The sequence below is a fragment of the Leucopleurus acutus genome (genome assembly GCF_964270905.1).
Source record: "Leucopleurus acutus genome assembly, chromosome: 4".
In the NCBI taxonomy this organism is placed as follows: domain Eukaryota; kingdom Metazoa; phylum Chordata; class Mammalia; order Artiodactyla; family Delphinidae; genus Leucopleurus; species Leucopleurus acutus.
The window spans coordinates 118,859-131,859 of record NC_139146.1 but is presented as its reverse complement, the minus strand read 5'-3'; the positions used below and the strand labels follow the sequence as shown (position 1 = coordinate 131,859).

The 13,001-nt window shown below is 46.5% G+C and overlaps 1 protein-coding gene across 2 annotated transcripts in view; it reads right to left on the bottom strand.

The window, feature by feature from the left end:
* Positions 1 to 9,077: 9,077 nt before the first annotated feature.
* PIGG (phosphatidylinositol glycan anchor biosynthesis class G (EMM blood group)) overlaps positions 9,078 to 13,001 on the bottom strand; it is a 40,622-nt gene continuing 36,698 nt past the window's right edge. For both annotated transcript variants that reach the window (XM_082837966.1, XM_082837967.1), the window contains one exon: positions 9,078 to 10,275. In XM_082837966.1, coding sequence (XP_082694092.1) covers positions 10,062 to 10,275 — 214 coding nt within the window. In that variant the 3' untranslated portion in view covers positions 9,078 to 10,061. The remainder of the gene's footprint in view (positions 10,276 to 13,001) is intronic.

Sequence of the window (13,001 nt, the reverse complement as noted above, 5' to 3'; positions counted from 1 at the left end):
AAGATCCCACATGCCGCGGAGCGGCTGGGCCCGTGAGCCATGGCTGCTGAGCCTGCGCGTCCGGAGCCTGTGCTACGCAACAGGAGAGGCCACAACAGTGAGAGGCCCGCGTACCGCAAAAAAAAAAACCCCAAAAAACCCCCAGAAAACAAAAAAAAACTACCACGAAGGCCACTCTCTCTCTGAGCCTCCCCGTGTGCCTATTCACACGTACTCTTTTTCCTCCTAATAAACACTTCACTTATTTCACTACTTTCTGTTTCTTTGTGGAAATTCATTTTCTGCAAAGCCGTACGGGCCAGGGCCTTGTCACTGGCCACTGGTCTAGTGGCTAGGATTCAGCGTTCTCACTGCCGCAGCCTGACTTCAGTCTCTGGCCAGGAATCGAAATCCTGCTTCAAGACGCTGCAGGCCAAGGCCACCCAAGATCATAGCCTGAGCTATTGTTGCTGAAAACTTGGCCTCTGTGCACTGGTGCCGAATCAAATCTCAGAGACAGAGTTTTGTGTGAAGTAGAAAAGAAGAGCTTTATTGCTTTGCCAGGCAAAGGGGGCCACAGTGAGCTCATGCCCCTCAAAAACTGTGTGTCCCCACCCGGGAGGATTTGGTGAGGAGTTTTATAATGGTTCAAAGGCAGGTTGCTGGTAAGGATCAGGGTGTGTACAGGGCCTGCGCTCCTTTAATCTGGCCTCAGGTGGTCTTCTCTGGAATGAAGAATGCTGACGTCTTCCATTTGTTGGGGGTTTTAGTTCTGTAAGAAGCTCAAAGATATTGGTGTTTTTAAAAAATTATTATTTATTTTATTTTTGGCTGCGTTGGGTCTTTGTTGCTGCACATGGGCTTTCTCAGGTTGCAGCAAGCGGGGGCTACTCTTCGCTGCGGTGCACAGGCTTCTAATTGCGGTGGCTTCTTGTGTTGCAGAGCATGTGCTCTAGGCGCTTGGGCTTTAGTAGTTGTGGCACGAGGGCTCAGTAGTTGTGGTGCACAGGCTTGTTGCTCTGCGGCATGTGGGATCTTCCCGGACCAGGGCTCGAACTCATGTCCCTTGCATCGGCAGGCGGATTTTTAACCACTGTGCCACCAGGGAGGCCCAAAGATATTGTTATGTGTATCCCTTGAGGGGAACCAGGACCCTCCCCCAAGGCTGCGCTATTGTTTTTTGGCCACTCCTCCCTTGTCTCTGCATCCCCTCCCTTCCCTGATTAGCAACTATTTGGACCCGCCATTTAGGACTCAGGGAAGGTCATGGAGGCTGGAGTCTGTTCCCTATAAACAAGAAATAGGGGACACAGAAAGGCTTCTGTGTCCAGGAGCCCCACAGGGTCCTCTTCAGTTTCACTATGATTACTTTATTATAATTTTAATTTGTCATCAGATGTGTGTGTGTATCTCTCTGTCATCTATCCATGTATCTCCTTTATCATTTTATCTTTATTGTATGGGTAGCTAATTTTTCTCACACCTTTTCTTTTTTATTTCAGTGCCTTTATTAAATCTATTATTTTTAAGCTGTTTGTAACATCATCTCTCACATAGGGGAACAAAATTTGCCACCCTAAAATGTGTCTCACAGCATATTATTTTAAGCTGGTTATTTTCTAAGAAACAGCAGGACATGGGGAAAACTCTGAAAACCAAGCAGGAATTTCCTTCCCTTTTGTAAGAAACATTTACACTTTTAAGGGAAATCTCCATTTGTGAGGGCGTCTTCACCTCTGTACCAGGAAGAGGAGGGTGACCAAACCTCTAGAAACTCTTAACAGTGGAGAAGGCACTGACTTAAATCTGCACCACAATCTTACCCTTGTTTACTGTGCTTTTCCTGTAACCGCCCGTAATTGATTCATCCCACCCTAAACATCCTCTTCTGTCTTTAGCTGAGGATGGTATTAAAGGTGAGGGCTTTGGCCATTTTGGTCAGTTTTCCTGGGTCTCTCCCTGTATACGTATTAGTAAACTTTTGTGAAATAAAATTCATATTTTATGGCAAGACAAGAAAAATTTAAACATAAAAAATTTCCTCTGCCCTTTGGCCTCCTCTCTCCCCTCACCGTGCTTTGTGGATACGCATTATGCGTCAAGCAGACCTCCCCATTGGCAGGAACACCTGCTCAACCGTAAAGAGCAACGTTCTCCCAGTGCCAACAAGGCAACTCCTTAAAGATAACATTCCGTCTCGATCTTCTAAGGGGTCACATGACCCATCACGATGCCGCTTAGATCTGGACTATGTGAACTGTCAATAACACATCTTTTGATGTATAGCCCTCTGTCTCAAGAAACGTATGTAACTATGCCTTGACTTCTAACAGGCAGAACGGTTCTCAGTTTTCTGAGATGCTCTTCATGGGTTATAATCCTCAAATTTGGAGCAAATAAAATTTTCCATTTCTTCCTTAGATTGACTAATTAACTTTTCATTGACAGTTTGATTTTCTCCTGTTAATTTGACTCATGTCAATTTAATTGTTAGACCAGCGGGAAGAACCTAGAAGGGGCAGGAAAATTTCCCTCTCCCCGACACTCACATGTATTGATATTCTATATTTACACAAATTTTCTTCCACGTCATTCATTTTTCTCCATTGAACTGCATGTCCGATGTCTTTCTTCAGAATGTTGCTCTTGGCACTTTCCATGTGCATTTCAGATAAGACCGTCACGTACCCTGCGTTACCTTGCCAGGGCGCGGGCTAGAATTGCATGGGTTTACACATTACTCGGAGCAGAATGCCATCCTGTAATTTTGAGTCCTTCCATCTTTGAATAGGTCTATCTCTCCACTTATTTGTGTCTTCTTTTATGTTTTTCAATAAAGCTTAATACTTTTCTTTGTAACTGCCTTGCCTGATTTTTGTTAGATTTTCCCTGAGATGCATTTTAGTTTTTGTGGCTATTGTAAATGTTGCCTTTTTAAAAACTTCATGTTCTATTTGGTTATTGCTGGTGTAAAGACTGTTACTGACCTGGTGTACTAATTTTGTAACCAACAACATTGCAAAAATTTCTTTTTGGTTCTAATTATTTGTCCATTTCCAATATCATCTGTGGCTAATAATGTTGTCTTCCATCTGGTTCTACAAGGGCCAGGTCATTAACCACTGCGGTTGTTAACCTACTGTTACGGAACACAAGTCCACGTGCCCGACGCACAGTGAGGCCAAACAACCAAAACGTCGGAGTTCGGAGCAGAGAAAGGTTTATTGCAGGGCCACGCGAGGAGACGGGTGGCTCAGACTCCCTGATGGGAGTAGTTCCCAGCCAAAAAATCCACGTATACTGACTGCTCCCCTACCTCTTTGGAGCAGTTCCTCAGAGCTACCTGAGAGACTGTCTCCTAGGCTATTGTGATCAGTAACGTCCCTGAATAAAACTGAAACTCACAGCTCTCACGTTGTGCATTTAGAAATTTCAGTTGACGTAAATGATGTCCTTGGTTTCCAAACACTCTGCAAGTGATCCAAGTGTTCTTGCTAAGACCTCTGCTGGGGCCCAAGGTAGGTAGAAAAATGTACCTCAATGGCATTTTAGTTAGTTTGAATTAAAGTTACTTAGGAAATGGCCAACACACGAGAGACACTCTGACATTTCTCTCTGTGCCCTGAAAGCAGGAAATGTCTCCCATGTGAAGGTGCCCTCCCTGCATCTGGACGTAGAAGGACACCCTTATCTCCAGAGACAGGGAATTCAGGGCGAGAAACCTGTCTAAACAAACCTTTACTTCTTTACTACTCAAACCCAAATTTTGCTTCCATTCCTTTTTATTTATTTATTTATTTAGTTGTGTTGAGTCTTAGTTGTGGCACACAAACTCTTAGTTGTGGCATGTGGGATCTAGTTCCCTAACCAGGGATCGAACCCGGGCCCCCTGCATTGGGAGCACGGAGTCTTAACCACTGTGCCACCAGAGAAGTCCCATAAATTCCTTCCTAGTCAAGCACCCAAACCTAAATTTCTTTGTCCTGTCACTTACTCTCAAATTTATTGCTTCTTTGTCTAAAAAGTCTAAAAGCTGCCTGCTTTGGCCACTTCTTAAGTCCTTTCTAAGAGACCTCTGTGCTCATGAATTAAGTTTCTGTCTTTGTCTCCTGTTAATCTGCCCTGTGTCAATGTTATTAGTCCAGCCACAAAAACTCAAGGTGGGTACAAGGGGAAAGTTTTCCCTCCCGGACATCTCCAACACAAAGTTGAGTAGAGGTGGAATGACAGGCCTCCTCTTCTTTTCTCTGAGCTAAGTCATTAAATATGAGGTTTGCCTGGAATTCTGGTAGATAACCTTTTTAAGATTAAGGAAGTTTCTTCTCTTTTTAGTTTGCTAAGAGTTTTTTTGGGGGGATGGATTTGCTTTTTTGTGTGTGTGGTTTTTTTTTTCCCAATATAAATAAGCATTGAATTCTATCTATGTATTTTTCCATCGATTATCATGATCATTTGTTTTGTCAACCAAAGAGGAAAAAAAGCCACAGAAGCTTGCAACTAAGAAAAGAGTTTATCTGGGGTCTTAAGAATTATAATTCAGGAGGCACAGATTCAGGTCAAACCAAAAGCGTGTTCCAGGGAACAGAAAGAGGCAGAGGCTGATAAAGCAAAAGCCATGAGGCTGTGCTCTGACGCAAGAAAGAAGCTATTCGTCCTTAAGTGACGGCTGTCATCAGGGTGAGGGTCAGATTAGCATCTGGAGTTTCCGGCAGATGCCTTCATTGGGAGCTTAACTGGTCAAAAGGTCAGATTCCATTCAGGTTGGGACCGTATAAGCTCCCGCAGTGGCCCCCAGCTCCATTTCAGAGCTCTCTTAGCAATACTGACTCCATTTTGATTTTCTTTCCACAGTTTTTTCCTGGATTAATCTGTTACTGTGGTAAATTACACTAATCCAGTGTTCAATTTTAAGTCAAGCTAATACTACGTCTAATTTGAAAGTCAATTGTACTATTGTTTTATCTGTCTATTCATATTTCCACCCCTGTAAGCAACCATTTTCTTTGATAATATGCCTCCATATGTATGGAAAAAATGATTACTGTGCTGGTTATTTCCATTTTAGACGATTACTGATTTCTTTTTTTAAAAATTTTTATTGGAGTATAGTTGATTTACAATGTTGTGTTAGTTTCAGGTGTATGACAAAGTGAATCAGTTATACATATAAATATATTCACTCTTTTTTTTAAAATTCTTTCCCTATATAGGTTATTACAGAGTATTGAGTAGAATTCCCTGTGCTATACAGTTGGTTCTTATTAGTTATCTAGTTTATACATAGTAGTGTGTATATGTCAATCCCAATCTCCCAATTTATCCCTTCCCCCGCTGATTTCTTACTATTGAACATTGGGACTAGTTTTTTATACCCTCCACCTGACACACAACCTTCTCTCCCCAGTAGAGTTTCTGGATTTTTAGGGGTCAAATCAGTATTCTCCTTTATTAAGATCGTAAACATTGTCCACAGGTGAGGTAAATGGGGTTCTGCGACTACATTCTTTCTTGTTTTTGTTGAAATTAACAGCTAACTGATGTTTTCCATGAACCTGTGGCCACGTCATGTCCAACTTTTAATTTTTTTCTTTTTAATAAATGTATTTATTTAATTAATTTTTATTTTTGGCTGCGTTGGGTCTTTGTTGCTGCGCGTGGGCTTTCTCTGGTTGCGGCAAATGGGGGCTACTCTTCGTTGTGGTATGCGGGCTTCTCATTGCAGTGGCTTCTCTTGTTGCAGAGCACAGGCTCTAGGCGCCCGGGTTTCAGTAGTTGTGGCACGCGGGCTCGGTAGTTGTGGCTCGCGGGCTCTAGAGCGCAGTCTCAGTAGTTGCGGCGCATGGGCTTAGTTGCTCTGTGGCATGTGGGATCTTCCCAAACCAGGGCTCGAACCCGTGTCCCCTGCATTGGCAGGTGGATTCTTAACCACTGTGCCACCAGGGAAGCCCCACCCCCAACTTCTGACAGAAGTGAAAACATTCTCTCCATGTGTTCAAATGTTCCAAGTAATCCAGGATTTCTTTTCATACAGACCTCCTTCTTGAGCTCTCATCCCTCCTGACATGGGCTCTGGGTGGGGGTGGGGGGTGTCTCTGCACAGTTAATATCCAGGGACCTCCCTCTGCTCTGCTCAGGTCCCTGCATGCAGCTCTACACTGTGTCCCAAGATCTTGGTGTGTGGCAAGTGGGGCTGAAATCCCACTGAGCACACTAGCCAGTCACAGATGTTTATAGCAACTTTATTCATAGTTGTCAAAACTTGGAAGAACCCAAGAAGTCCTTCAGTAGGTGAATGGATAAACTGTGGTCCATCCAAACAGTGGAATATTATTCAGCACTAAAAGGAAATGAGCTATCAGGCCACAAAGAGACATGGAGGAAACTTAAATGCATGTGACTGAGCGAAAAAGGCCAACCTGGGAAAGTTACAGACTGTATGATTCCAGCCATGGAGACAATAAAAAGAGCAGGGGCTCCAGGGAGGGTGTGGAGCACGAGGGATTCTTAGGGCAGTGAAATTATTTTATATGATGATATACCAGTAGATATATGTCATTATACATTTTTCAGAACCAGTAGATATATAAGACAAAGAGTGAACACTAATGTCAACTATGGACTTTAGCTAATAATAATGTATCAATATTGGCTCATCAATTGTAACAAGTGTACCACACTAACGCACAATGTTAATAATAGAGCAAACTGTGTGTGTGTGCAGAGAGGAGACTGTAACATGAGAACTCTCTGTACTTTCCACTGAATTTTTCCATACAACAAAAACTATTCTAAAAGATAGTCTGTTAGTTTAATATAAAGACAATGGTGAAGATAAAATGGAACACTAAAAAGTATTAAATTAACCCAAAGAAGACAAGAAAGGAGACACAGAAGAATGACAACAATGACCAAAAATGAAACAAAGAGAAAAATGGCAGCTCTAAATCCAATTGTATCAATAATTACATTAAATGTAAATGGACTAAGTATTTCAATTACAAGGCAGAGATTGTCAGACTGGATAAAAAATCAGGATGCAAATTTTGAGCTTACAAGAGCCACTTTAAACAGAGTCACAGTAGGCTGAAATTAAAAGGATGGAAAAAGATATATGCAAACAGTAATCATAAGAAAGTTGGAGTGGCAGTATTAATATCAGACAAAATAGAATTTAAGACAAGGAGTATTACTGGAGAGAAATAGGGATATTTCATGATGATACAAAGTAGATATATAAGGAAAATATAACAAACAGTGTATATGTGTCTAATAACAGTTTTAAAATATATGAAGAAAATCTAACAGATCTAAGAAACACATAAATCCACAATCATAGGCGTGTTTTTCTTCATTGTTTGAAGTATTTACAATTAAAAAATGACGAAAAATACTATTTTTCCTTAAAAAGGTGGGGTGGGGCAGGCCCTAGGAAGGTAAAGGAGGAGGGGGAAGAGGGCAGCAAAAAGAGAAATAAGAAGGTTCGAGGTCAAGAAAACAGTGCAGGAAAGCACAGCTCCATAAACCGTACCACACACGACTGGGCACTGCCTTGTGTGCAGAAGGAGCTGGTGCAGGCTGCAGACTAGGGCATCTGCTGAGGTGAGGGCAGGGCGGCACAGGCCAGGACCAGGAGCTTGGGTTTTGTTCTAAATGAATGAGATGAGCCCTAGAAGGGTTTTGACCAGGGCACTGTTGCCTGGTTTTTACTTTCAAAGATGACCGTGGCCTGCTCTATTCAGAACCCAGGCGAGAGACGCCTGTGACTGAGGCCAGGTGACGGGGTGCATTGATGGGTGGCATATGCCACTGAGGGGGGTGTGATGGGCACCTGGGGTGGGGGAATGCTGCCATTTCCGACACAGGGCCAGGAGGCGAGGTCTGGAGACTTCTCCTCTCACACCAGGTCGGGGGTGACCCTGAGCGTTCTCACACACTGCCTGCATCCCCAGGTTGCTCCTCCTCTGCATTCCTGCTGTGTGGCTGCTCTGCCCTCCGCTGGCCACTAAGCCCAGAGGGCCACTGACCCTGGACCAGGTCTCTTGCACTTAACTCTTCATCCCACGTCCTTCACCACAGCAGAGCCTCATAGTGTCTGCTCAGACTGTCCACACATTCACTAGCTTTGTGGCCCCAAACAGAATTTTCGGCCTCCACACCTGTTTTTCATCTGTGATTAGTTCTGGTAATAATAGTCCAGGATGGTGGGAGGGTCACAGGCAAAGGGCCTTGCAGACAGGGCATTGCCTGCTTTCCTCAGCAGCTCCCCCTGGGGCACGTGCCCCTCCAGTACTCTGGTCAGTCCCCCTTTGTCCTGGCTTTGTGGCACTCTTGCAGCAGCAGCTGGCCAGCCCGCTCCATTCCCCCCCTGTTTGCCCATCTCCCTCAGCTCCTTCCTGCCGCGGGGCTGTGCTGACCTAGGTGTAGCTCGTCCTCGCTTTGTTCAGGGCTCTGCTCAAAGTTGCTTCTTCAGAATAGCTGATTGTGAACACCCTCTCTAAAAACAGCATTTTGGCCACTCTTTACACACCTCCCCTCTTTATTATTTTCTTCTCAGCAGGGAACAATGGATCTGAGCTTTATCTGCCTTCTTCCATTAGAATGTCAGCTCCATGAGGGCAGGGTTTTGCCTGTTTTGTTCACTAAGGTTCCCCAGAGCTCAGGATGTGCTGGCACCCAGGAAGCAAATACTTGTTCAGGGGCTGAAATCAGGCTCTAATTCCTAGTACCTCAGCAAGAACAATCAGAGGTTCATTCTTTCGAATAAACTCTACAGGCTGCCTGTGATGGGCACCAAGCACATTAAGAACAACAGTGGGTCAAACCGCTATGCCTGTGGTCACGGTGCACCTCACCGCCGTAGCTCAGCACAGGGGCACCAGGTCCCTTAGGACATGCTGGCAGAAGCGGACCGAACCCTCACGGAAAAGATCCATTCAGGGAGCAAGACAGATCAATGGATTTTAATGAAGCAGAGCATGAAAGTTCAGTGATATGGTTGCAGATTCCACAATGCAACTGATCTGTTCTTTTTTAAAATAACTTTTATTTTGAAAAGTTTAAATCTCACAAGTTATAAAAATATTACTGAGAGGCCCACGTACAATTCACCCAGCTTTCCCCAACAACAGTACCTAACATGGCCACAGTCCTTGTCAAACCTGGCAGCGGACATGGGTGCCAGTCTGTTCACTCAGGTGAGACCTGAGTAGGTCTTCACCTGTTTTACACACGCTCATCTCTTCTTTCTCCAACTAACCTTTAAGAAACTATCACAGGTCCAATTTTAGTGCAGTATCAAGAAAGAACATCCATGATGATCAGAAAAGGATATTAAAGTACTCTTCCCTTTTCCAATGACATATCTGTGCGACTGCTGCAACCACACACACACACCACAACAGACAGATGCAGAATGCAACCACCTTCAATTAAGTCAGACATTAGATTTACAAAAATGTAAAGCAATGCCACTCTCCTCGCTCAATATTTTTGTTTTGGAAAAAATATTTTTCTTTAAAATGTTATATTAACACACAATGGGTTTATAACCTTATTTTCAAATGAATACATATTTTTGAATGCCTTAGTTTTAATTTTAAATGCCATAAATGCTGACAGACGTAGCCCACATAAACCCAAGCAGCTGGGGACCCCGGTAGTTCCTGAGCTCTGCGAGGGGACCCCGGCAGCAGATGAGCCCTGTCCCACAGAGCCCCCAGGCCCTCCGAGGCTCCCGTGCACTGTGACAAACCTGGAAACTTTTTATTCTTCAGTTTAAACAGATATAGTTGGGTAACTTATCCAGAGGAAATTAAAAGTTCAGAAGTTTCTGGAGTGATTGTCAACAGGGGAATACAATTCGTATCCAAACTAAGTATTTCAAAATGACCTTTTTAAACCACTTACTATTTAACCTAAATTCAAGTACGGTAGTCAAAGAAATGGAAACTATTATCAACATTATAGAATTCACACCTTGTTTTTTTAAGAATGATCTTGCATTTAAACAGATTTCTTTCATTATACAAATCCATGAAGTAAACAGTAAAGTTTAAAAAATATATTCTTTTTAATAACTTAGTCTAAGACTTTGTGTTGGTTTGGTCCATGGCTGTGAAGAATACACAGACAGCAGCTGTGATGAGTAGATGCATTCCCTCATAGAGAAGTTTTGGAGAAAACACACTCCATATAAATAAATGATAACGCAGGGATGTCACAAAAATGATATATGCAGAAACTGGAATAGAACAAATCAGTGCGTAGCAGAAGCAGGCATGACTCAGCGCCGAACCGCTGTTAATAAAAAGGGAAACGTGCGTTAGTACACGCCACTTCTGGCTCATGGGAGGCGTGAACACACAGCCGAACCGCTGTTAATAGAAAGGGAAACGTGCGTTAGTACACGCCACTTCTGGCTCATGGGAGGCGTGAACACACACACATAATCGATATTTGTACTTTGACTACAGTAATTCCTGTTCCTGGGACTTAGTCTGGTGGGCACTGTGGCGCCCGAGGAGAGGACAGCTGCAGACGGGCACCTCCAGTCATTTAGGGCCACCACAATCTGCAAAATAGTTTTGAAAAATGCACCCCCAAATTCTACAGTTATTTATTTTAAAATTATACACGTTATAACATATAAACAATGAAAAGAAAATCACGCAAGGATGAGATACGTGTGGTGTCCAGGGGGTGTCTGGTCTGGTCTGGGGACGTTGGCTCACTCCTGAAATAAGAACAGTCCCCCTCAAGGCACATGCATGCACTGCCTTTGTTTCCAAGCCATCCCCACACATTACATAAAGCTAGCCTGTTCTTCAAGGCACCTTCCGGGGACTGTGACCATTTCGGGATGACAAATTCCACCACCCAGGCACCTTTCACTCCTCGTCAACCCACAGATCCTCGGGGGCCAGGCTTTCCAGATTCCGGTCCTGGCGCCTCTCCTCACACCCCGCACGGAGTCTCTGCGACATGCATCGCTGCTGCTAACCCCTCCTGGCGCAGGGGCTCCGCCACGCGTGCAGGTGTCCTTGCCTGGCCCTAGCTGGCTCCCCACTGGGGCTTCAGTGCCCGTCCTTCCTGCTGGGCTCTCCAGCTGCCCGTCACCCTCAGTAGGCAGCACGCTCTGCTTCCTTCTTGACGCATCACGCAGCCTCGACGCCCACCTGCAGGCCCTCTTCTGGGATGCCGTCCTGACCCCTCACAGCAGTGCTGTGACTGGCTCATTTCGCCGCTGCCCCACCAGACCACGCGCTCCTGGAGTGACTCCTCACGCCCACGCCTTGGGTCCCACTTGGGATCCCTGGAGAGCTGGGCCCCGAAGCATTGCCTCCTCCCTCCCCAGGGCCTTTCCCCCAACACCCAGCAAAGGGCACCCTAGGGAAAGGCCTAGCGGATGACGGGCCTCAGCGCGGGCTCTGCTGCCCTCTCCTGGGGCATCAGGGCGTCTGTGCTCAGCTGGGAGCCTGCTGACCCCACTCCCCTCTTGACCAGACAGTGAGGGAGGGGAGCTCAGGACACTCACTTCCTTGTGTTTCGATTTCACACACTCGGAAGACACTGACTGAGGTCCCTTCCAGAGCGACAGCCAGTGGGGTGACAGTTCCCGTAACCTCAACAAATGACAATTTGCGACCTAGGGGATGAACGAAGGACCTGCAGCTTGGACCGCTCGGCTGTCCCTGCTGCTGAGCTCCAGACCGGAGGCCAGCTCCCAAAGCAGAGGGGCACGGGCCACCCAGTGCCCAAATTTTAAGCCATTAGAAATATGTTTTCTTTTTCTACCACTTTAATCTGGTTATAGTTTTCTTATTTTACTAGAAAAAGTAGAAACAATGAGTGAAACTTGAGTGAAAATGAAGAAAAACCTTTTCTAAAATAAAGGAGAAACATTCCTTAATTAGGGAAAACGTCATACAACACTCCCCAACTGATTAAAATGCTTCAACTCACTTTAAAGAAATGCTTTCATCTGTCTTTTTTCTCCCCAGTACAAGTGCAATAGAAGAGAAGCGCCAGGAAAATCAAGCTGTGATTTTAGCACCAGGAAGCTGCTCTTCGCAGAAGCCCAGGCTCTCACCGTCTGGCCCCCACCCGCCTGGGTCCCCCTGCCCAGCAGACCTGGGGTCTGCAGACGCGGTACACGCAGAGAGCCGTGCTCCAGGGCAGGCAGCCCTCTGGGGCAGCAGTGAGCGCACCTCACCGGCTCACGGCCCCTTGGTCCCCGACATGCAAAGACACCTGTCGGTCAGTTTGGGCCTCTCGACCCCACCAAACCCACCCCCCGGGGCATCTAGGAATCCGCTAATGAAAGAACCCCCAGCTCGGCGGCGATCCTGCGCTGACGTGGGCTCACGTCCAGCACGAAGGCCTGGAAGGGCGTCCTGGGCTCCCCCACAGCGACCCCACGTCCGTCCGCTCCCGCCAGAGGCGCTCGGCTCGCGGGAGACCAGATAGGCAGCGGCTGATCAGAGGGGAGTCTGCCCACAGACACCCCAGAGGCCACACGCAGGCACTCCTCGTCCTCAGGAAGCCTGCGGCTGGGGAAAGAGAGCCTCTCGCTGGGGAAGCCAAGGCTCAGCCATGGCACTTTGGAGAGCAGGTGGAGCCCACCGGGAGCCGCGGCCTCAGAGCAGAAGCCCACCCTCCTCAGGGGGAGCCGTCCCTTGCTTTCTTGCTCCAAAATCTGACGCTCACCTTCGCCCCGTCCACCGATGTGGACGTGAGCTTGGTGCAGAGGCAGAGGGTCCCGGAGGCCTGTGTCTCAGGAGCTGGTCTGGGGGTGACACGTGGGACTGAGAAGAACCCGTGAAGCGGGCCGAGGAAGCGGGGGCGGGTTCAGTGTGGGGTCAGACGTCACCACAGTGAGGCCTGTGCTGTTAACTCGGGCGGGGAGGTGCGGGCCCCGAGGGGGGCGGGGGCAGAAAGCTCGCCCTCCCCTCAGCTGCAAAGTGTCCTCCTGGGGCCTCCCTGACCCGCTTGACCCCCCGGGGTGCGGAGGGGAGCATGTTAGG